Raw genomic sequence first — 25701 nt, 5'->3', positions numbered from 1 at the left:
CTTTGGGTTTTTAGTAGACTTGTGCATTCGTATTTGGGGCGAACATGAAAACAAACACGAAGACGAATAGCAGCGCTAAAACGTACACGAAGACGCACAAAACGAAGGGGGTTAACTTGGTGCAACTAGGCTGGCAGGGACCACTGGTCTCCCTGCTTCAACAGTCCACAATGATCAAGTAGGTTTTATACCTGGCCGACAAAGCATCAGACTATGCTAGAAAGGCAATCAACCTCATCTACCTGGTGAGTACCCTTTACAAGCCTTGCCTTCTCTTGTCCCTCAAGGCGTTCGATCAAATCCATTGGGAATATCTTTTGGAAACAATTCGGGCATTCAACCTAACGGATGTCTTTGTTTGAGCTGTTTGCACCCTGTATAATTCGAGTGCTAGAGTGTTTTTATCAGGTTTCCTTTCCAAACACTTTATGAATGGATCCAGACCCCTACTCTAGCAATGGAACCACTGGCAATTGTGATTTGCATGATCCAGACACCAGGGGCTTTACTGTGCACTTGATGCAGTACAGGGTCAGTCTGTATGAGGATGATGTCCTCACCATTACTGAACCAATTACATCGCTAGATCCAGTCTTGTCTCACAAAATGTATTTAGTCTAATAAAAGAGCTAGAAGCGTTCCAAGACGGTGGGAGGTTTGGGGGTTCCAAGTATCAAACACTATTATATCGATGCTAACTCTGGCTCAATCTCCTGCTCGGTGGCTAGGGTCCAGTAGGGGTCCTAGTTTTCTCGGCCATACCTTCTTCAGGATCTTCTGTGGCTTCCTAAGCAGCTCAGATGGTTGTTACAGACTCTCTGTAAACCTATGGGACAAGTACAAACCACTGCTACACGTTCCCTCTACTCCATTAGCTGCTTTAAGACCTCTCCTACCACATGTAGATCTGGATGACTGGAAAAAGCACAGTGCTCAGTTCCTCTCACACCTGCTGTCTGGGTGACATATGAGGTCATTTACTGAGCTCAGGTCTCTCTTCTCTCTCCGAGAGATTTTTTTTCAAATACCTTCAGATCAGGACAATTCTTCTCTAAGGTTTTGAGGAATCTCCTTCAATCGCTCATTCTTCACCGGTCGTCCGCTTGTGTATGCAGGCTCCCTGTGCGCCCAAAGCTATATCTCCCTGTGTTACGCGGCTCTGTTGGGTCATGGGGTTGACGCTAAATTACCCCGGGAGCATGAACAGGGTCGCTCATATAATTTTCAAGCTTGGTTCTTCAAGGGGTATCCAAGAATCCATTATACTTCGCGACGGAACGCAAAGTGTAATTTCACTGGTATTAGGTTGCCATTTTTGTCCATAGAGATATCGTATACTACACAATGTTGGTACTCTGTGCTTTACTACCTTTATATTGATGTTACTATGGACTGCTATCATCTTCTTTCTGTGATAATTTTTATTATGTTTATGTGTATTGGTACATTTTACTTTTTTACACTTATATTACAAAAAATTATAAAGTGGGGGAAAAAAAACTGTTGAGAAGTGAATGTAAACCTAATATTTCTAATTTAACATTAGGCATGCAATGCAGTAGATACATTCTATTTGCAGGAGTGTTTCTCAAATTAAAAAATGCCCAGAATACTCGCTTGTTTTAGGACAAAACATTTTATTCTGTTATCAGTTTAATATTATACATCCTTCACAAATATTATTTAATAATTTTACAGCTTTGTACTTCATTTAAAATGATTTTTTGTACTCCCTACGTCTTCCTAGGACAGAAGGCTAGCTTAACTCTTACTCTGCCAGATTTACTTTCTATACATGGATTTGCTCCCCAGCAGTAAAAGAGTTAAGTTATCTGTAAATGAGGTAACATTTCACAGTACAATTTTATTTCAAGTTTTAAAGAACTAAATATGTATTATTTAAAATAAAAAAGTAGGAAAAAAAGGGTTCTTTACAAAGGATTTTCCTTCAGCCAAAGAAAACAAGATGCTTCTCCAACATTCTTGACTGTCTGAGCAAAATGTATCGGTTAAAAAAAGGAGTAGTGGTGTACAGGATATGCTGGGAATTTCATAACTGGTAACAAAACCATCCTCTTGGGGATACCTACAAACAAAAGACAAATACATACAATGTTGTGTGAGTTCACTAGCATAGTTTGTTAGGCATACAAAAACCATTGAAATAATTTTGACACACCGAAAATCTATGTTTTTCTGATTAGGGCAAATATGATCCTGAAAACTATTGTTTTGAAGGTGGCCAATTCAATGACGTGTCTAATGTGTATCTTTCAACAGTGGTTTTAAAAAAACAAGTAAGTAATTCAATGACCTGACTAAACTGCATACAACTATCATACATTTAAAGGGTACCCTCAGAAAATCCTACATTCAAACAGGGCCAGACTCGGAATGAAAAGAAGTCCTGGACATATCTGGACACCAGCCCCATACATTTTATTGTGTTTTCAAGCTCATGTGCCTACACATCACACCAGGGGCATAACTAGAAACCATAGGGCCCTTGTATGAACCATTTCTGACCCCTAAGCAACCTGCTGGTGCCATCTCTGGCCCTAAACAGCCTGATGGAAAGAAATTTCATGAATTTATTAAAAGAGACAAGCCATTTAATAAAACAATGGAAAAATATGGAATTGACATGGACAGGGAGTATAAATGTTCTTAACAGTTATATATTATCAATAATTTTGCAATTATCCACTGAATGCTTCTGTTGCTTGGCTAGATTTGGTGCAGAACAGAAATATGTATGGCAAAATAAACCAAAAAGAAAAGGAGGTTTAAACTACCCAATTGCAAAACAGACATTAAAAGCTGCTGTTTTGTACCATACACAAATTTAGACCATATATAAATCTGGCAAAAATTAGAACTATTTTCAGTTGATGTTAAAGATTTTTTTCTTCTATGGAATTGTAATCACTGAGAAGTACTCCAGACAGTTACAAATAAAAATATAATATTAGAAAACCTCCTTTATCATTGGGGGAAATTTAAAAAAAGAATTGCTGCGATCACTTTCTTCACCCAAATGGTGTTGCAGCCACCCCCTCGGGCGTCAATGTCCATACATATGGCGGCAGACGCCCATTTTAGAAGGGTTCAAATGCGTCAAACAAGAATTCTCTACTGATGTCATCATCAGAGGAATCTTCCAGAAATTTAAAAATTTTATAAATAAGGCCAAAAAATATATATATAATACTGGTATGTTAAATGCCCTAGTTTTCAAAAATATATGATTTGATGGGGTCAACTGAACTTCCGGCTTAAAAAATATCCCAAATAGGATATGTGAGCAGAATGTCAAAATTCCTATTTGAAAAAAAGCCCACTTGCCAAATGTGGCCTTCGAATCCCCAAACAACCCGACAAATCCATGCATGGGTTATCACTGTACTCAGGAGATGTTGGTGAACACATATTGGGGTGTTTTTGACAGAGACATATGCCCTATAGGAGCTGTAAATTCATACCTAAAGTACAACGTGTGTGGGGGAAAAAAATACACACACAAAAAACACTACTGCAAACTTTGACAAAGGCTGGTGGTAAAATGTGTGCATGGAAAGAGTTAAAATTTCAAATACCCTGGGTTTTCAAAAACATATGGAATTCCCTAACAATTAACTGCTGTGCAGAATGCAGATTTTCAGAAGGGAAGCAATGATGTCCCAAAAGTTAAATTTGCAACACATAAATATGTTTGCTGCTAAAAATCAAACCATAATATTTGGTTTTATGAGTAACATAGAAATAAAAAAACACATTGGTATGAGTGTTATAGATCTTAACCCTGCACAATGTATATTTTGTTTCATGCAAATACTTCTCAAAACTGACTGCAACATTGTACATACCATAGGCAGGGGCCGCAGCGCTGTAGCCATACGGGGCTGCATAACCTAGAAAACAAACACAAACATTATGAATTAAACTAAGGTAATAATTGAACTAGGTGGCAGGTGTGGATAAATAAATTTAGATGTACATATATTTAAACGGGCAAAATGAAGTTGGCACACAGAAAAGAATGGTTTTAAAATAAAAATAAAGGCTATAGACATTAATGGATTCCAATTAATATAGGAACTCCCTTTTAGGCAGTAATAATAAAGGGAAGGGCATAAACATTTCGACACTTATGTGTTATGAAATCACACAAGGTCCATTGGTGTTTCAAGCAAACAAACATAATGCATCTTTTACTTGGAGTTATATATCCAGGCGCAGCTGCAGCCCCAACAAATGCTCCCCGTGTTAGTGCCACACGTCCTCGGCCACGAGCTGCCTGGACCGCTGCCGAAACTGCTGTGCTAACCACTCCTTTCGTCTGCAGAGAGAGAAAAGAAGGTGCCACATCAGTTTTGTTGGCTATAGTAAATGAAACATGTTAATCGCATCATGTTCAAGTAACAGTCTGTTATTTGAAACCCCACTGCTGAAGTGTGGTTTAAGAAAATATGTTCTGTGAAATCATTTTACATGAATCCATTTAGATTCCCCTGCAAGCCCACAAAGACAGCTGTATCCCACAACTCACTTCCTGAATGATGGATTTAAGGATAACACACAAATACCCCCCACTGGTTTCTTAAACAGCTGGACAGACAAAACACATGGATTGCTGCTTGCAGCTAATCGCAGGTATGAAGAAATGTGCTTCTGGACATAAGCAGCATCCAAAAGGAAACAGAAAACTTACTGAAAACAGTATCTTCAAAGATAAAGCACTCCCGAGCAGTTCAATGAATTAAGAACAGTAATGAGATGGAAAAACCTGTTGAAACTTAAGGCATCTGCTGAAATTTTCTCTTGATCAGTTGAAGTTGGCTGTATAATTACAATCAATGAGCTTGTTGCAAAAACCCGAGCGCCTGCTTTTAGAGCATTGCAGTGACTTAACCCCTTAGTTCCCCTATAGACGTACCGGGACGTCCAAAAAACGCCCACAAAGAAACCCCTATGGACGTCCCGGTACGTCCAGCCTTTCGTGCAGCGTCAGGGACACATCCCTGCCGCTGCACGGGAGACCAGGCTGTCGTTTGACAGCCTGGACTCCCCCCTGGCAGCAGAAGCCGGCATTGCCGGCTTTCTGCTGCCCGATCTCCCGTAACAGCTTCCGGCATGAAAGCCGGTAAGTTGTTACGGTTGAAAGTGCCCGATCGCGCGATCGCGCAGTTGAAACGCGCGATCGGGCATTCCCTTCCGGGTTACGTCACTGCTGACGTAACCCGGAAGGTCATCGGAGGACAGGATATCCCCTGCGGGGATATCCTGCCCTCCGATGAGGCACAGAGACGCTGCGATCTCTATGCAGGTCTGTGAGGACCTGCATAGAGATCACAGTGTGATCGGTGCAGGGGGATCGCGGGGAGGGGAGTGAGAGACCATCTCTCTCACTCCCCCTCCCGTCCTGTAAGAAAAAGCAGAAAAAAAAAAAACGGTTAGTCATTTAAAAAATAATATTAAAAAAATCATTAAAATATTAATATAAATAATACCAAAAAAAATTATAATGTGGGCTGTGATGTCATTGTGACATCACTGGCATGTTCAGGAGGTCCCTAGGAGGACCTCTAACCATTACTGTGTAAAAATAATATATAAAAAATAAAAAATGTAAAAAAATTAAAATAAAAAAAAAATTAAAAAAAAATATATAAAAAAAGATAATAAAAAAATTATTAAAAAACCTTACTTCCCATTGCCCTAGCATAACATCTAGCCAGTATAACCCTCCTGCCCCCGTTCACAACCCCCAAACCCGTTACGCCATAGGCATAAATATTTTACAAAATTGTACACCTAATAGAACGCTCCCTGGTGCTGGGAAAGTCTGGAAAATCTATATAAATTAGGTATTTCTGAAATCAGGACACCTGAATTAATAAACTTGGAGGGGATTTTCCATCACTTTACCTAATTTTGTGAGGATTCAGAGGGAAAATGTAAAAAAAAATTAGTTTAATTTTCTAATCTTCGCTAGTTTTTACTAAATTTCTCATTCTAAATTTCCAGCTAATCATCCAACTATGGTATCAAACGAAAGCTCTATCTCTCCTTGAAAAAACGATATATAGTTTACATGGGTACACTATTCACAGGAAAAGAGAATCATCGCTAAACCGACATACCCCAAAAATGGCAAAATTGCTCTGGGCTTTGAGGTACCAAAAACCCCTGGGATTGAAGGGGTTAATTTGCATATTTATGGGAATGTGTAAAAGGCATCTTAATTTCAGCTTTTTAATTAATTTTTGTACCAAGGTCATATAACCATTGTGGTGGATTGAACCTGGACATATTTCAAAATCTCAATTAGCTAGCAGATACATAGTTTTGTATCTGATGAAAAGCTGTTACTTTCATATTTATTATTGTATGCAAGTTGTGGGAATTACTATTTCATAGAGAACCAACTGTGTTTACAAATACGTGGCCTCCAATAACTGCCTGCATTTCCAAACTGGCTCTAATTGAGTTTGACACTCCTGCATTAACCCCTCAGTGACACACGGTTTTAACTCCCCTAAGTGACAGGAGCTTTTTTTGCCGTTTTAAGCAAATCTTTTCACCCAGGATATCCTTTTTCCATGTTTAGCGTGCCCTTAAATTATATATTGTTTTATACAAAGCATGAATTACATTTTTAAAACGCAACAAATTAGAAATTTCCATAAAAAAACCCCAAATGATTTATCTTTAATGACATCCCCTGAGTAAAATAATACCCCAAATGGAAGTTTTCTATTTTATAAGGTGGCAAAAATGATCCGTTACATACTACACTATTTTTTTATTATTATTTTTGAATTTTAGATTGTGGCTAAAAAATAAAAAAATAAAAAGTATTTTTTTTTTAAATAAAGGTTTTTATGGCATACTTATAGTGAGAGGGGTGTGATTTGTTTGGGCTCGTATTTGTAATTTTCTTTTTCATTTTTATTATTTTATTTTTACTATGACATCTAGTTACACCAGTGGAGTCTGTTTAATTATCTATTTTTTATTTCATGATTTCATTTATATTTTTAACCACTTTTTTAAAATATTCTGTGCTGGGAAGGGAGACCTGAGGCTGTCATATGAGACCCTCATCTCCTGTACTGGCAGGGAAACGTCACCACCGGTGCAAACAAATAGGAAGTACTGTAAGAGCATGTTTTAGAGGACATGATAGTGCATCCTGTGTCACTAAGGAGTTAAACGCTCATGCAGGCATGACATACATGTTATGTTCAGAGAGACATCCATTTAGATAAAGGATTGGCAGACCCCTATACACTACATGCATTGGGTAGCATTGTCAAACACTGAGGAACTGCACTTAATATGAAATATATGAAATGGATCAGTATCATGGAACTGGAATCTCCAAGAGACAGTAGAATTTCTGCCACCTCCAAGATAAGTTAAAAAGCAACATAAAAGGCATTACCTGAGGAATAATCTTTTTCTTTTTATTGTTTGCTGCATTCGGTCCAGAGAATAGCTTCTCTAGTGCAGCGAGTGCTGCACTAGCTTTCGCCACCTTTTTGTTTGGGCCTGCTCCCCTAAATTTCTGAGCATCCACTTCAACCTGCATCACAAAAACAATTCTCAGTTTGCGAGCTTTATAGAATGAAGAATGACATTTCTATGACAGCAAGCAATCTAAAGTATCTAAGACAAGGCCAGAGAGACCCGAGTCCAAAGTGCCAACATAAGACTGATGTATATGTTGAAAAAGGAGGTCTAGATCTGTGCCCATTTTGATAAAGCTGTCTATCATTCACTCCCTATATCAGTCGATATCATTGATAATGGTAAACATATTTCTATTTTAAAAACAACCTTTTTTGTTTTAAATTCCATTTTGTTGTAGATATATGAGTTTCAAGGACATTTCTGGGAAAAACGTTAACTGTCGACACAGGCTATGATTAGATGACTGCTCCCTGAAAATATTGTTATCCCATTCATATGTGCACACATACCTTGAGATACACACTATAGAACGCATAAATATGCACTAACCTCCATGACAAAGCGTTTGTCATGACTTCCCCCACTTTCTGATATTAATTCATACTTGAGTCCTCTTCTCTTCTCATTCAGCTCCATCACAGGATTCTTGCCACTTGCCGTAAGGATGGGCCCTTGGGTCCGAACCTAAGTGGGAAGAATAGAAAATAGACATTTTCTCAAGGAAAATAATAATCCACTGCGTACAGTTAGTTAACACCTGGCATTTTAAATGACCTATTTATTCTGTCAATAAAAATAAGAAATTCTGCCAATTAAAAAGCAATTTATCACATCAAGAGACAAGCCCCATCCATTTCAAGATAACCATTGGTACAACAGGCAGTTTTACATAACAGGTGCTACAAATAATTCATATAGATTATGATACTAAAAGTAGACTAAAGTAAAACCTAAAATGCATCTTCAATCTTCATCTGTATTTATATGTTGATCAATTTGTAAATGTTGCAGAGTAGATTTTAGAAAATTACGTTAAGCCTTGGTAAGCCTAAAACAGCCCATATGGCATACTAGCTATGACCAATATAACAAACATTATGAATTACGTTGTTTATGGGTGCCAAATTAAGTATATTTTTAAAACAAGAGCATTGCCATGTTTTGGACATTTGACGTTTCCAGTGAAAAAGCTTCTATGAGCTATTAAGCTTCAAGGCCTATGATTATTTATCCCCTTTTATCTTGTTACGCCTTTTTGTTTACACTAATTAGGTGGCAACCTTAACAGACTTACAAAGCCAAACTTACTAATCTGTTTATGGGCCTTTATAGGGACCTTTACCCCCCAAAAAGATACATTTCTACTTTTTTACAAAAGGTGCAGTACAACTGAAATCACTGACCTCCAACGTGTTGGAGCTATCTGCCGTAGAACTCCCTGTGTTACTGCTGGAGTTGCAGGACTCACTTTTGCCTTCATTGTCTGATTTTTCATCAGAACTGAGACACTCCATATCTGCGTCAAAACCAGTGGGGTATCCCATTGCCTGCAAAACCTGTGAATTAAAAAATATGAAATAAAAAAAACAGGCAATTTAAAAGTTATTTTTAAATTGTATTTTTGTTTGAAGTAGAGGTAAGGCCCGCAAAAGGAACCATACATCAGAGGAAGACACAAGAAAAGTAGTACAAACCTGAAATACATTTTGCCTACCTAAAAAATACAGGACCTTTCAATCTGTATAAAATATGGATTTATAATAGCATACAACAAATACATGATTGTATGTGGCTGTAAGGGACCAAAGTAGTAGGTTGGAGTGATTCATGTATATAGAAATCTTCACATGACAGCTAACTAGGAGGTGGTTCAAACACTAATTTATATTTGACTATACACATGCTTTGATCCATACATTTCTTGTACACACGTTTCTTTCTATTTAATTCCTACAGAATGTCACTCATAATTAAGTCTTTATGTGCAGTTTATTTGTTGTGGATTTCTAGTATCTAATCACGAGCCAACCAAATACATTTCAATATAAACAATGTGCATAACTGAATAGTATATGTGAATATAAACATCTAGAGAGGCATTTACATTTTTCCTCCATCTGTAATTTGCATTTATAAACACATAATCTATTTTATCTAGGTTATTTTGCAGCTGTATATTTCTAATATCCTACTTGTCTGATTTAAGCCAGACTGGGGATAGAGGCTGAGAGAGTTTTCCTGTGGTGAAAGTTAACTTGTATATTTGTTCTGTACACCACCACCAGAGACCCATCTAGCTGTGCAGAAGATGAAAGTTTTAAATTAAGAACCGCTAAGCAGCCACAACAAAGTAAGTATTCAGTGTCAAGTGTTGTGCACAAGCACCACACATGGGATTACTCAGGGATTGACCCCGAGCCTCAGGGTAAAAAGGCATATTCTCAGGGCAACAGAGTCTAGAAGCGACTCATTCATTTTCTACTGTGATCATATATAAGACTACTCAGTTGGAGCTTTTGTGACCAGTATGTTATGGCTGATATTCCTGCTTGAATGCGGGTGACTCAATTAATTGTATCTTAATAATCTTTAAACAAGTCAAGACAGACATTGGAGCCATTTGATTAATGTATTTGGAGAGCCACTGCATAGAATCTTCAAAATGGGAAGCTAAGGGGTTAATACGTCTCAGGGGCAGTCTATTTAGAAAGTTCCCAGGTATGCAAACCACAAACTGACCTTAACAGCTACATGGAGCTTGGCGGTTTTTTTTGATGGTCCAGAAGCTTCATGTGTTGTGCCATCTACATCCACTGACATGGTGAATACCGGTGCGTGGACAGGACCTGATTGAGACAGGAGTTTGTATTGCAGCCCAGGTCGGATCTGGTTCAGTCGCATCAGTGCATTCATTGGCTGGTTAGAATCTATGGCTTTGTTGTCTAGAACTGTAAAGGTTAAGAGTGGTATGTACATTTCAATAAAACTGTGAATCGTACTGTCCTATAGTCTATTTCTCAACTATGTCTTATTGTATTCCACCAAGACAAGGTAATCTTCTTGACAATGCATGGCAGATCAGACTGACTGACAATTGCCTAGTCTCCTACCAACAATGCTGCTGGCAGCCCTTGACTGATGCCAACAGAAGTCTAGGGAGAGGAGCACCAAGGAGGGTCTGTCCAGACCCAGCTGGGATCTATGATCAGCCCTCCTACCTGCTAGACACACACACACTGTGATCAGAAATTTAGTGCTATGAAGCATTGTTTCCTGATCACTGTGCTACACAGGGAGAAGTAGCATAAACAAAGCTTAATTCCAAAAAATTCAAAATACAATTAAAAACAGAAATAAAAGTTAAAATAAATAAATGATTATAGAGCGAGCAGTGACCTCATGAAATCAAAGGGGAAAGCAAGATAGCAGGAGCAGTATAACACCACTAGTATAAAATGTAAAAAAAAAAAAAAAAAAAAAAAAAAAAAATTCTAAGTATATATATCGCCTCCCATTATGGACTCTAAGCCTCCCATTACCGTATTTGCTCGATTATAAGACGACCCCCCAAAATCTGAATATTAACTTAGGAAAAAAAAGAAAAAGCCTGAATATAAGACGACCCCAAAGGAAAAAAGTTTTACCAGTAAATGTTAATTCATGTAAACTATTTTTTTTAATAAAAGCTATGATTGAGAAAAATATTTTTTTTGTTTTCATTTCTTGTATTTTCCAACCTGTCCCCCAGTTACGCACATCTGCCCCAGGCTTGCCACCCCAATATGGCACTGTGGCCCATGATATGCCTTTTAACCCTCTATATGCCACTGTGCCCCATGGTATGCCTTTTGACCCCCTATGTGCCACTCTGCCTCCAGAAATGCCTTATACCCCTATATCCCATTCTGGCATTTAGGGGGTTAAAATGCATATTATGGGGCAGAGTGGCATATAGGGAGGTATAAGGCATTTCAGGAGGCAGAGTGGCATTAAGGGAGTTAAAAGGCATTGTATAGAGCACTCTGCCTCCAGAAATGCCTTATACCCCTATATGCCACTCTGGCATTTAGGGGGTTAAAAGGCATATTATGGGGCAGAGTGGCATATAGGGAGGTATAAGGCATTTCAGGAGGCAGAGTGCTTTATTAAATGCCCCCTTAACGTCACTCCAGAAATGCCCTATGCCCCCATTTAACACACACACACACACACACACCCTATACCCCCATTTAACTAACACACACACTCTCTCCCCCCCCCCTCCCCCTCTCTCACCCCTCTCTTACCGGTGCTTCCAGCCGGGGCAGCGGGTTGACGTCGCCTTCCACTGCAGCCGGAAGGAGGTGGAGTTGGCAGCGGGGGTTTGTATGCGTCCGTCGCGTATACTTTCCCCAGCTGTCAGAGATCAGAGTTCCCCGCGCCGGTGCGGCACCGGTGCGGGGAACTCTGATCTCTGACAGTCGGGGAAGGTCTACGCGACGGACGCAGACAACCCCCGCTGCTAGCCACACCTCCTTCCGGCTGCAGCGGACGTTGTCTACGCGGATCGCATAGACGTCAACCCGCTGCCCCGGCAATACAGCAGGAAGCACCGGTAAGTGTGTGTATGATGGGGAGGGGGGGGGGTGAGACAGGAGGATCCAGGTCCCCTGCAGCGGTGCGGGGGATCTGGATCTTAGTCTCCTAATCAGACCTCTATTTGAGGTCCGATTAGAAGACGAGGGGTATTTTTCAGAGCATTTGCTCTGAAAAAAACCTCGTCTTATAATCGAGCAAATACGGTATTTCACGATAAATTCCAACTGCAAAATGTATGTAATATATGTGGCTGCACCTACATTAGGCTTGCACACCTATGCAGGTCATTGGATACAATATAATGTAAGGTAAATACCATCATGCAAAATATACTATAGCTAGAAATATGACACTCTTTTTAAGTCCCTGGATACACCCTCTTGAGGGCTGCAACTCCCATGACTCACACCTATATTTCGGCTGTAGTTCTTGCTTTTAATTTATTTTCCACCTAGATTTTTTGAAGAGCGGAGCAGTGATGTCTAAATCACTGATCCGTGCAAGTTTCCCAGCAAGCTGGATAGTTAAACCTAGATTAGCTGGCAGCATGATGCCACTAATTTTCTGTCTATTGGTTATGAAGGTACTAAGCACCCATATTGGCTGCCTGTTCAAGGGACTAATTGCTGCAGTTAGATTTCTTTTTTTCATGTACTCACATATAAGCTGCCAATGGGTCACAGATGAGCAGGAGCAAGCCCAGTAAGCTGTTACATACGAGCACAATTATGAATTTTTGCATGTTTCTATTGATTCAAGGAAAGCTCTATTTGTTCTGAAAAATGTGTAATTTGTGTGGGTACATCAAAACATGGACAAGAGGAATCTTAATGATACCCACTGTTAGGTACTAAAAAGCAGTTAATATATATATATAGGATGTCTGTGATTTTATAACATCATGATGGGTTCTCTCCAGTTATCTAGACATGTTATGCTGCTCTCTTAACAGCAGATGTGAAACTTTGTCCTTACGGAGTTGAAAAGCCTAACAAATTAAGACACATTCTACTTGTTTTGCCAACACTATGTGTATGGGCATTTGAGTATGAATGGGATGATCATAAAACTACCCTGAACATAGGAGAAGGCTGAAGACCTAGTATGGCTTCAATTCTTGCTGCTGGTAGAAAACTCAAAATGGCATTCTAGATGAGACAATGGATTTTACTTGTCATTAACATATGTTCATGTGCTTAACACAAGGGAACCATTTGATATGGTAGTGTTTGTGTGTGATATATATATATATATATATATCAAACCATCTTCGCAACACTAAATAGATTTGAGTATGAAGAACCATTTACTTTTGCGTAGATTGCGTCTCATCTTCTTATTAGGATCTTTATCATCACATGACCCATCATCGAATGGCCTTTTAAGACTGGAGCCTGCAGACGGGACAAAAGATGTAATTAGAAACAATATATAATATGGATTGTATATACGGTTACTAAGGCAAAGATAAATAAAATGTAAAAAAAAAAATAAAAAAAAATACAAAAATAAAAACAGGACTATACTTCCCTACTTGTTTACTTTTCAAAATAAGTGCTAATAAAAAGATGTTTTCTTTATAAGGGTTTCATAAAGTATTGTTAAATCTAGATAACCTAAAGATCTCACTGCACCTGATACTAAAGGTTTATACACGTTCAGCTGTATTTTTTCAGTAAAAAAATGTATAATCACATCTGGCTTTTCTAACACTTACAAAACTTAAAGCACTATTATTTCATTATAGATGTATGCTAACTAAAATGCAAGACCTCCCCCCTTGGAAATGACATACAAAGCAATATTTTTTTTAACATTATGAATTCGCTAATTTGATCGAGTATCCAACTTTTATTTGAGGGCCCTGCTCGGAACGCATGTACATTACTTTCAATATAATCATTAGCACTGACCACTGCATGTTATGACACAGAATCATTTTGGAGACGCCACCAATATTTTTTTATCAGATAGACAATTTTTCGATAGATGCAGAGGAATCAGATCAACCGATTAGTAGATTGAGGTATACATGATACTTTTTTTTTTTATTGGTGGCGTCTCCAAAATAATTAAAGTTAATAAACATTAAAGTCAAAACATTAAAGTTGTCAATTATACTGCTTACCTTCCCCAGTCTCCGACGACCTACAGCATCCCTAAAATCACTTACAGAAAGTTACCTTCTGGAAAGTGTACAGTGTCTCGTTATCCTCACAAAATTTACTTCCTGTGTTTTTAACATTATACCGCTCCATGGAACAGATTACTGCTCAAATGTCCACACTAAATAAATAATATCCCTTGAGCAAAAACAAATCTTACTACTTACCTTCCCTGTCTGTGTTAGACCATGAGTATTTCTGGAAGGGTTTGTTGGATGGAAGCGGGTCCATCTGCAAGACTTTGTATATTTGTCCAAACGCTAACAAACGTAACGCATGCTGCAGTAGAGAAAACAGAGAAAACTCAGAAAACTGTTGATCAAATGGAAAACAGGAATGCATACAAAATATTATCAGCTGTGGTAATTTTATTAATACAACTTTGTGCTATTTAACTTAAGTAGATGATTCAATGTAATATATTAGACAAAAAGCATAGCTGGAAAAGGTATTTGCTGTTAAGAGCCTAACTACAAACAGTAAATGAGCGCATATGCAAAGCAAGATTAGAAAATTGAAAAAATTGAATACTGCGGTATATTCATGTCACCTAACATGTAATTACATTACATAGAATTCCAATCAGTAACAGCAATCTTCACATTAAAATCACTAAATTTAGGAGGGTCTACTGCAGAATGCTAGCATGATGACTGTGCACGGTAATTAGGAAATTAATGTTTTTTCAGACAGAATAGGATAAATATTACACTTGGTGTCATGTTCTAGATGATCATCTGCTACAATATAATATAACAACATAATAGCGCATCTATTGCATGCACAAGTAAGGAGGGGGTCTTCTTAGAGTATACCAAGTGGGTGCAAGCAGAAGCAAATTTACCTTTAGCAAAGGCAGATGTAACTTTAAAGGTGCACAGTGCCCTTTAACTCTACCAGCAAGGTCGGTGAAAACTGCCTGCCCTAAGTCAGGGTAAAGGAGGAGGGTGGGCATGGGGCTCCGACACAGAGAGTAAGCTTCATATTGTCCAAGCAGGCACAGAGAACACTGATATGATGGGAGGTACACTGCCCTAGGTTCATCACAGCATCCTTCAGAAGCAAGAATAGGGTCAAGGTGAAGGTTGTGCAGTGCTACTCTCCAACCAACAACAATGTAGAGAAGAACGAGTTATGGGGACCTGTGCACTGGAAGAAATGAGATAACAGAGAGATTTGCAGACCTATGTGCACTCAACAACCAGGTCTTTGGAGGCAGGTTCTTTCCTGACAAACTGATCCACAAGAGAACCTGGGCATCACCAGACAGCGCAACAGTGAACTAGACTGACCCGGTCTTCATTAGCAAGAAGGTCAGAAGAGTTAGAATAGGAGCAGCCATGGCATGCAACCATCATCTGGTGGTGGCCAGACTGAAGCTGAAGACAAACTGGAATGAAACCTCGGACAGAAGAACAAAAAATTTCAGCTTTCTGAAGGACTCCGAAACCAAAAAAAGACTTTTTCACTGAAGAACAGGTTTGCAGTACTACAGGCGCTGTTCAAGGAAGAAAAGAAGCACTGGCAGAAAGAGTGGATCGCAGCAGAAACCAAGGCCAAAGGCCAAAAAAAAGTATGCTGAAGTCCATACAACAGTTAAGAGTAACATCAGGAAGGACAAGAGAGACTATTTTGGCCAATCGGCAGCAGAAGCAGAGCAGTCACCATAGAGTGGCAACACGAAACAGCACCAAATGATAAGAAAGCTCAGCAAACCAGAATGTTCCTTCAAAGAAAAGCAGGGAAAGACCATCACGGCAACAGAACAACAAAAACAGATGGGCGGAGAACTTTGCAGAACTCCTGAACAGGCCAGCACCACCAAATATTGACCCAGCCACTGAGGACCTCTCGATCAACTATAACAAGCCAACCAGAGATAAGCCATCAAACGGGAAGGTGGTTGGACCCAACAACATTCCAGCAGAAGCCCTAAAACAGACATAAGTGCTTTAGTGGAGATGCTGTACCCCTGCTTTAAAAAGATATGGGAAGAAGAAGAGATACTGGCAGACTGGAAGGAGGGATACTTCATAAAGATCCCCACCAACTCAACTGTGCCAACAGAATTATACTCTGTCTGTGCCAAGGAGGGTCTTCAAACAAGGTCCTCCTAGTGAGAATGAGGGACACTGTCTATCCACAGCTCGGAGAAATGAGCAGACAGGCTTCCCGCAGAAAAGATCATGCATGTACCAATAGCGATACTCTGAAACACAGTAGAGTTATCCTTGGATTGGAATGCCATATTGTACATAAACTTTATAAACTATGAGAAGGCATAGAAAGCGTGGATCAAGAGACCATCTGGAAGCCCAGTCAAGTTGGTCATCCTTTTGAACTCATATGACTGAATATCCTGCAGAGTGATCCATTGAGGGCAGCTCACAAATAGCTTCCAGTTGCTTTCAAGATGCTTGTTGTCACCCTTTTCCCCCCTGCTTGTAATTTATTGGATTATGAAGACATCCACCAGCAAGCACGGAAATGGAATCCAGTGGACTTTGGGGACCCAGCTCAATGACTTGAACTTTGCAGATGACCTTGCATTCAATTCACACTGCAAAGAGCAGATGCAAGAGAAAATGAACATGGCAGCCAGGTCATCACAGGTTGGTCTCAACATCCACAACGACAAGACCAAAATCCTCAAGATAAACTTCAATTGAAGGGGCAAACTACATGCAAGCATCCAACCAACATCACCAGACACTAAGGTGGAATCCTCAAGGTAAGGAGAAAAAGAGGCAGTCCATGAAACGTCTGACGACCTCAAGGCTGACACCAAGAAAATGGGCTACACCTGAAATCAGCTAGAGAGTGTGGCATAGGACAGAGGACTCAGGAGATCTGTAGTTGGCAGCTTGTATCCTTGGTGACTCATCACAGCCTCTGTACTATAAAGGATGATTTGCTGACTCCCCCTTCCCTGCCCTTGGTTTTGTGGCAGGAGAAGTGCTGTCCCTGGGCTTAGTCACCATCAGCCAGGATATGTTGCATGGTGCAAGTGGCAGAAAACGTGTCGTCCTGAGCCTAGCAAGCCTAGAATTTGGTAGGTGGGGAAAGAAGCAAATTCTGCAGAATGTATCCAAATATACAAAACAGCCAACCAGTGACTGCTAGAATTCCAGAGACTGTTAAATCACCATCTTTAAGCAACAACAAAGGGTTTAAAACCCCACACTACTTCTATGTATATCTTTAGTGAAATTAGATTTAGATGGAGCGGTCTGAAGCCATTATCTTGTATTTTTTCTGCCTTACTTTCCCTCTAATGTCTGGAAAAGGTATCCATCATAAAATGTCATTTCTGTAATATTTAAAGCCAAGGAGCAAGAATAAACAGTGAGCAGAAGACAATTGTGATTATTAAAGGTGCCTTAATTGGCAGAAGGTATGTCTGCCTTCTCAGCACAACTGAATACGCAGTTACTGCCTGAACAAACAGAAATTACAGTAAATACTCCTTAGTCATAAATTGAAAGGTATGATATTTCCAAGTTTTGTAGCACAAAACACACCAGAATGTGACTGACAGTAAAAGATTTACAATTTTTTTTTTTAAAGGATAAGAGAAAAAAGCCTCAAGAGGATTATGTAACAAAGGATTCTTATTATATGCACTATCCCAATGATCTCCGTGCGAAGGATATTCCAGTTTTCTGGTTGCAATAAAACGGAGCATGTATTTAAAAATATAAATACCTCTTAAAACATTCCGTATCAGACAAGTAAAGATGTCAAAAGTAATATTTATTTATTCAGTGTTTGATGTTTGCCAGATCAAATGGTAAGAGCAGATAACGTGCTTCATATTCAAAGCAGAAAACATCTTGTCACTCATAGTTAAAAACAATATTTTAACGTTTAGAATTCATTTCTGAATTTAACTACAATACAACCGATGCCCAAGGTGCCACTAGCTCCTATTTGGCTGCACTGAAGCCCACCCAATAAATGAAAATTCTGTGTCATTATTGGAATATTGCAGTCAATGATTTAAAGTATTTCGTATCATTCAGCTGCACATAGCTCTTCACACCGCATACGCTTTCTTTAATCCTTTTCCAAGTGCCTTCTTTCAATGATTCCTCGCTGATGAAAACGACACAAGATCTGTGTCATTAAGTTTCACAGATGTACAAATGAAAGATTGATCAGAACAGCTCAAGTAGTAGTTTATAATATGTCGCCTACTTGGCAGAAACGTCAGAGAGATATTTATATTTCAATTTTCCCCCCAACACCAAAAATGTATTTTAAAATTCTGCATACAGCCACATATTCCTTGCAGATTCCTGGTAATATAAATTTGTGCGTCCCCTGTCTTGTAGCTGCCGTGCTGACACAGCTCTCTTCTTCAGTAAAATCTATACATGTGTGTTCTGCGTATAGGTTTCACACAATGTAAAGGGAAACTCCAGCATACAATACAAACCCTTGATTTATCATATGTACTTATATAAACATTTGCTGATTCAAGCAGTACTCACAGAGTACTTTAACATGCATTCTTCTTTAACCCCTTCAGTACAGAAGGCTTCCTCATTCCACAAAATTTGGCAGACTAGATTATCGGCTGTTAAATTCTATGTTTCTATATGGAAATTTTTTTTTTTAATTATCTTTTATTTATATAGCATCAGCAAATGATGTAGTGCTTCTTACAATACATGACAAAACTACAAACGATAGACTAAAATAAGATGATAAATTAGGTAATGTGTGTTAATTTACAATCTATCCAAAATAATTGCAAGAACACATTCTAATCAGGTAGATTACAATTCCCCTTCACTCGTCTTTCAATATTACAGAGGTCTCTTGCATTTCTGTAATACAATCTAAACATCTAATTTTACTATGTATTGGACTAGAGTTTGCTCTGTTTGCCTTACAAGCTACAAGGACAGGAAAAGTTCAGGATTATGGTTAATTTATCAGTTGCTTTAGGAGCGGTTTGTGTTTTTTGTACAATATCAATTCAAAATAAGGCAATAGTATCTATATTCATACAAATCAGAGTACACTGTAGCTGTCGTAATATAGTGCAAATCTTCAGGGTACATTCAAGAATATCTATCAAAATACATGACTGTCAAAGAAGAATTCCACTAGAAGGAAATCACAGCAAAGCATCAAGACTGACCAATGAATGGTCTGTACTCTGAAAACAGATGGTGTCGGAATTGAGCCGAGTAGGCTGAATTATAGTTGAATGGATTTCTGACACTGAAATGCTGTGATACAAAAAGCTCTGGATCATATTACTTTCAGATAAACGCATAGCAATCTACATTTTCGCTTCTGAAACCATAACACTTGGACAAGACCAACAAATAGTATGCTTCACCTTTAACATGCGAGGTAGTCACTTGCGACACTGATGCTAAAAAATACATTTCTAAACATTTAAACTTTGGTATTTTAGCTTTAGCCATTAGGATGCCATTACTTTATTCTCCAACCTGCATTTTTTGGACCCAGATCACAGTAGGCAAACCAAACCAAACTGAGGACACCTGTGAGGTTTATCTCAAGGTCTGATGTGTCACCATGTTTTTAACTACTGTAAAAGTAACTTTATGATGCACAGTATGTAACCCAGCCATATTTTATGTTAAATGCGTACTGCATTACAATTAGCATTTTTTTTTGCACGCAAATCGGTGCATTGTTTACTTATTATGGTCTCAATTAACTCCTGCGTCAGCTGCCTCTACACAACAATCCTCAGTACAATTCTTGCTCATTGCTTTATTGTATATATGAAATCAGAGACTGTCTGTGTTATGAATATATATATATATATATATATATATATATATATTCATAAAATTGTAATTAGACCTCTCAGGTTTCTGACACTTTTCTTACATACACATCTCAGGTTTTTCTTTTTTACCTGCGCACTGTGTGTTATCTCTTCTCTCTCTGTCACTGTCATATATGACAGGGCGTCTGTGGGTTCCCTTTCACACGGGTCATGGAGACCTGGTCCACCTGCATAAACACATAATGCTATATTGAATGTTCGCAATATTAGATTTGAATACAAGGTCAATATAGAATAGTAATTTTCCATACTACCAGGTGAAAATATGCTGAAGATGGAATAAAATTGTTTGACTATAGCAAAAATATGTTTAATAAAATGATGCTTTAAGTAAAACATTGTTTCATATTCCTGCGTGCCTCTCCACCCCCAAAAAACACAATCAAAATGACAGATTTACACATACAACTACTGTTGTTAAATATGAGACCAATACGGTTATTTCTGGTACAATTATATTGGAAAATGGAAGGTCTCCAATTACTCAGCTGACCTATATAATGTACAAGTGTATCTTGATATGTTGTCAGATGATATTTTAGATAATACTACTACTCAGAAATGCCATCAAAACATACATGAAGGGCAAATAGCTGCCTAAAGTGGACTACTCATCAATATGCCTTCCTCACGCATTGGCTCCGTATAGAGTCTATTACTCAAACTTCCATAACCTTTGGCCCATGTCGCTTCCTATTTTAAGAACTTGATTTCCATGTTTGCACTTACTTGGCAATATCACTTAAAATACTGCCACTTGCTTGACTCCATATTGTCTAACAAACCCTTGTGCAATCTGCATCATAACCATGGAACCTTTAGATGTTCACCATTTACAGTCTTACCAGGAAGAAGGATCCCTGATGCAAGACACTCCATGACTCTCCGTAATGCTTCCCCAGCACCCAGGGGCCTATTGCACGTTCCTATTGCTTTTTCACAAATCAGTTCCAATGGCTGAGAATGAGAAGGAGGCATTGAGTACAAAAGGTGCACTGCTTGGCAAGAACTATATTTTCATAAAGAAAAGCAAACTCTAACACACTTGTATTTTGTGTATATTTCGTTAAAATCAATCAAATATCTAGATATAGCATCTACAGGAAGAAATGCTTGGTGTGTGAGAGCAAATAACAATGGCAATGCGCTTTACCTACAATTGGAAAAAGTTGAAACCACACAGAGAAAAAGGGACCAAAATAATAATAAGTTCTTAGACATTTAGGTTTGAATAAATATGGTTCTTTTGTTTCATGCATCACTTACAAAAGTTACTGTTGAGATACATTAATACTGCTTTTTTTCCCCATACTTTGAATTTCATTTTTTTTGTTATGCAGTCTTTTGGGGTAGTTTTAGGATCACTTACGCACATAATGCATCTGATAACATGGTTTATTATCTGAGCACCACATTACAGTGTAGGTTGAAGTTACGCTTCAATAAGTATGTGAAAGTGTGCTTAGCTGCCAATTAAAGGGATTGTGTGTCTTTACATCCTGACGCACTTGGCGTGCTGCTGTGAAATGCATATTACCAAAATTTCAAGGATATATGTATGTAGAGACACTGGTTCAAGACCCAGTGAGCTTGCGAGCAGGGACCTCTTTACCAAATGTATCATTTTGCCTTAATCTGTCAGTTCTAATTTTGCCATACCCCTTGAATTTATGTACCGTATGAAGCAATGCATAAAACGTTGGCGCTAAAAAATAACTGTGCTTAGGATATACCCCTTCCTAGAAATCATTATGACATGTTGGGGAGTGGTAAAATCAGTAACTAGAGGTAGCTTGCAAAAAAAGGGTTCAGGATCAGGTTTTTGTAATGAAGAACCCACTAGAATATGAATATGAAAGGTGGAATAGCCACCTCTAATATGGAGAACCATGACTCAAATTGTTTTCAATATATTAGTAATTTTTATTTCCGTTTTTGTAGTTAGAGATTTTTAACATTTTTAACTGATAAGGTTACGTTTTATTATATTACTCGGGATTGTCCACTTCTGTACATAGAAATAAACATTGTATGGCTTGTCCATTTATCCAATATGTGATAGGTGCTCATCAAGTTAATAATTTAAGTTTGTGGAAAAGGAAAATATTCGTAATAAAGTACAGCTTAACACTGCTTTGTTTAAGACAAACTCACCCATCCTTTCAGCTTGGTCCAGGCGGGGACTCTGTTGCACAGATCTCTCAGAATGCGCAGCACAATTACACAAGATTTTAGTCCATTGGCTCTTGCCTGGAATAGATAAAATTGTTCCAGTTCTGCTGCTGTGCTCACTTCTTCCCCTAACCTACAAAGGCCTTGGATTGATTCTTTAACAGAATTACCAAATACTGAATGATTAGATTCATGCAAAAGAAAACTACTGAATGATAGAATATTCATGTTTAGAAATGGCGGACTTAAATAGAACTGAAAAGCTTGTGTAAAGATTGCTTTTGTAGCCTCATGATAATGACGTGCCAGCCAAGTCTACTGTTGCTAACCCATACTGACAGCATTAATGCTGCATGCCAGGCTCCTGAAGCTCAGGCTGGCAGAGCATGCCACAAATCTTATCAGACATGGCCACCGTATATGTGTTCACATGCCTATTGTGGAGAAGATGTTAGGCAGATGCCTCTAGTATCATGGCACAGAGTGATCAGTCTCCACATCTTCCTTAAATATATGGCATTAAACAAGTACGACTTGAAAGTAAAAATAGAATAAAATTCTACTCAGCGCTACTGTAAAGGGCCACAGTGCATTTATACATGAGGTGTTATAGAAATTAAATAAAACCTCATAAGGCTACAATAACAATAAGGTAAGAACAAATAGCCAACCTGAAACCATTTGGCATGTCGCAGAGACGCCAAGGCGTTCAGGCATTTCTGCCTGTCCAATAAGTCCGGAGGATCTTTCATCGCAACATTTTCTACTGATAAGATGGGATAAAAAAAAAAAAAAAAAAAAGACAGATACAATTTGACCAAGGGGATTCTGTCACAGGAAAAGCATGGCAGCATCTGAACAAGCTAATAAGACTCCCAGAGAAACTGAATGGTTCACAAAGTGCACTGCGGTTATTTTATTCAAAAGGCCATTCAAGAAGTAATGTGCAACACAAAGCGAAGGAGGCATTCACTTCCAGTTTACAAAATCGATAACAGCTATGTACCATCTGGGATCTTATTAAATATGCACAACATATTTCAGGACATAAAAATAGGTATGTAGCACTCTTCAGCCCCCCCCCAATAGTAACGGCTGTGTAGCATCTCTAAGCATTAAACCTTATATCAATGTCCTCCCTACCTTCATTTTGTTTTCTGCATGAATTTTAACAGCCTGGAGTAACAACTAAATTATAAATATGACTAGATTAAAATGTTATGCTCAACCCTGGTGGTTTCTTTAAGATGATTTATCCATCATGACATGACCAGATACAATGGATGGAATAGAGAAGGCATCAGATAACTGTCTCTCCGAGTTGGACGCACAGTCTGCATCCGCAGGCCGATGACATCGAGAGCAGATTTTAGATTTGCTGTATAATCACAAGGAATTAAATGTTCAATTACTTAAAACATTTCGATTTAAAATGGAGGGTATCATTTTTAAACATTTAAACAGAACACACTGCTAAAGTTTTTTTAATCTTCCTGTTGGGGGATAGCCTAAAATAATGTTATAATATAGCTTTCAGAAATTTAAGCTATTCATTTTTGCACAACTTAAAATTCTTGATCCTTAAGTTCTGTGTTATATAAGTTTTTATATCTTTACTACTCACCCCAGCGTCACATCTTTCAAAACTAGTTAGTGACTTTTCATATTATATATATATATTTATATCTTTGTGAGTGTTAGGGTCCTGTGAGTAATATATTTGTGTGGTTAAGGACATCATGCAGAAATAAAACACAGGGATCATAAATGAATTGATTTTATAGGTCTGACAGTCCAGACGTATCCCTAATCACATCCAATCTTATAGGAAGCCTTAACAGTTGTTTGTGTTGACTTAAAGAGGTTTATGACTCAAACTATTTATTTCAGATTCTATGCCCTACTTTTTACTTAGAGAAAACGACAGGCTCTTTAATCTTCCGAGTCTTTGCTTAGTGGCATCCGCCGTGAATCCTGTTATCCCCCTTATTATTGAAGCTCACAGGTTGATAGCTAAAACATCACAAAGAGGTTATCCATTAATATTACATTGTCTAAAAGCATGGATAAATTCCACTGCATGACGTGAAGAAAAATGCTTTGAATTGCTGGTTTTCTTTTGTGTTATTATGTTTAAATTCCTGCCCCAGATTCAAATTATCTGAAGTGCTACAGACGTATTTTCAGACCTGATGAACTCCACAGCAGATGTTTGCATTGCATTATTTCTCACTAACACGTTTAGAACGTCACAAAGCTCAGATTAGATACACTTTGTATCCCTAAATGAAAGCTGCAAAAGTTTAAAGGTGCAGTCCCACAGATGACTTTTTAAAAAATACTGAAGTGGAACTATACATAAATAACCAGCAGAAAGTATTTACATTATCGGGTTATACTGAACAGTTTTTAAACCGTCAAGAAGATATTGGATTGCTAGTGATGTTATAATTTCAATTATCTATGCCAGATGGTGAAGATTTGATTAAGTATAAATGGACGGTCAATCTTCAAAAATAAATAAATAAATGGCTGTCGCACATCTCCATAACTAGCCCATCATCCTGTTTGAGACGTCTGCTTTTGCAGACATATAAACCATTTTTTATGGACTGTGCCAGATTGTAAAAAAATGTAACTAGCAGGTCACTTCTGACACTTTTTTTAATATCTAATATCACAACATGTTATGTTAAAACACATCACACTGTGCAAATAAAATATGTGGGGCTGCACCTTTGGTTGGTAGGGACCTTGCAAAAAGCACATGGGTTTAGCCATTACATTTCAATGTGAACATCTGCTCCAAGCTCACATATACATTGGAAAGAAGTACAGTAAATGAGTGGTTATGGAAGACTGAAGATAGTCTGAAAGGCTGCAGAATGAGCTGGCCATAAAAAAAAATTGTGCAGTTTTTTAAGAATCAGTTAAACATTTGGGCCTCCTCTAGGCTTTCAGGCATTTGCCACATTCTAGAAATACACAAAACTCTACATCAAACAAGGGTTTGTTAAGATTCCATAATACCATGGGGAGCTGCAGATCTACCTTGCATGGCCTACTTTTGAAGATCGACTAATGTTACTTATATTTCATGTAATAGGCAGCACCAAGTAAGTAGCAATGTTAAGCTTTACAAAACATTTGGTCATTGCAGTATAAAGATGCCATTAGGGTGTGGAATAATGAGTTTACAAATGTCATCTCAATACATTGCATTTTTTTTTTTGGTAGAGGCTCCTGCTTGGTGTGAGTGTGTGCAATTACAAGACAACAGAGGCTTCTACCAATAAAATAAATAGGAACATATTCTAACATGCTTTCAAGTGTCAGCACCCTAATAATAATATAAATATCTGGTATTCGTTTCACCATTTTGCAGCCAGTCAGCAACTGTAAAGAACCCTATAAAAAGTACTGATGAAAGGATCATGGGGTGAGGGCAAGAAGATAACAGACTTGCATCAGACT

At 38.2% G+C, this 25701-nt stretch overlaps 1 protein-coding gene across 4 annotated transcripts in view; it reads right to left on the bottom strand.

Annotated features, from left to right (window-relative positions):
- Positions 1-1617: 1617 nt before the first annotated feature.
- The window catches only part of STRBP (spermatid perinuclear RNA binding protein), a 68464-nt gene continuing 44380 nt past the window's right edge, over positions 1618-25701 (bottom strand). For 3 of the 4 annotated variants that reach the window (XM_053472422.1, XM_053472423.1, XM_053472420.1), the window contains exons 7-19: positions 22899-22993; positions 22210-22305; positions 20901-21012; positions 20125-20222; positions 14387-14498; positions 13365-13448; positions 10216-10424; positions 8880-9032; positions 8026-8160; positions 7448-7588; positions 4216-4339; positions 3867-3911; positions 1618-2086 (exon numbers count right to left, since the gene is read on the bottom strand). In XM_053472422.1, coding sequence (XP_053328397.1) covers positions 2010-2086; positions 3867-3911; positions 4216-4339; positions 7448-7588; positions 8026-8160; positions 8880-9032; positions 10216-10424; positions 13365-13448; positions 14387-14498; positions 20125-20222; positions 20901-21012; positions 22210-22305; positions 22899-22993 — 1481 coding nt within the window. In that variant the 3' untranslated portion in view covers positions 1618-2009. The remainder of the gene's footprint in view (positions 2087-3866; positions 3912-4215; positions 4340-7447; positions 7589-8025; positions 8161-8879; positions 9033-10215; positions 10425-13364; positions 13449-14386; positions 14499-20124; positions 20223-20900; positions 21013-22209; positions 22306-22898; positions 22994-25701) is intronic. The other variant, XM_053472424.1, reaches the window with a different exon arrangement.

Source organism: Spea bombifrons, chromosome 8 (genome assembly GCF_027358695.1).
Source record: "Spea bombifrons isolate aSpeBom1 chromosome 8, aSpeBom1.2.pri, whole genome shotgun sequence".
Classification (NCBI taxonomy): domain Eukaryota; kingdom Metazoa; phylum Chordata; class Amphibia; order Anura; family Pelobatidae; genus Spea; species Spea bombifrons.
Note: the sequence above shows the minus strand (reverse complement) of the source record. Positions and strands in the feature narration are given on the sequence as shown.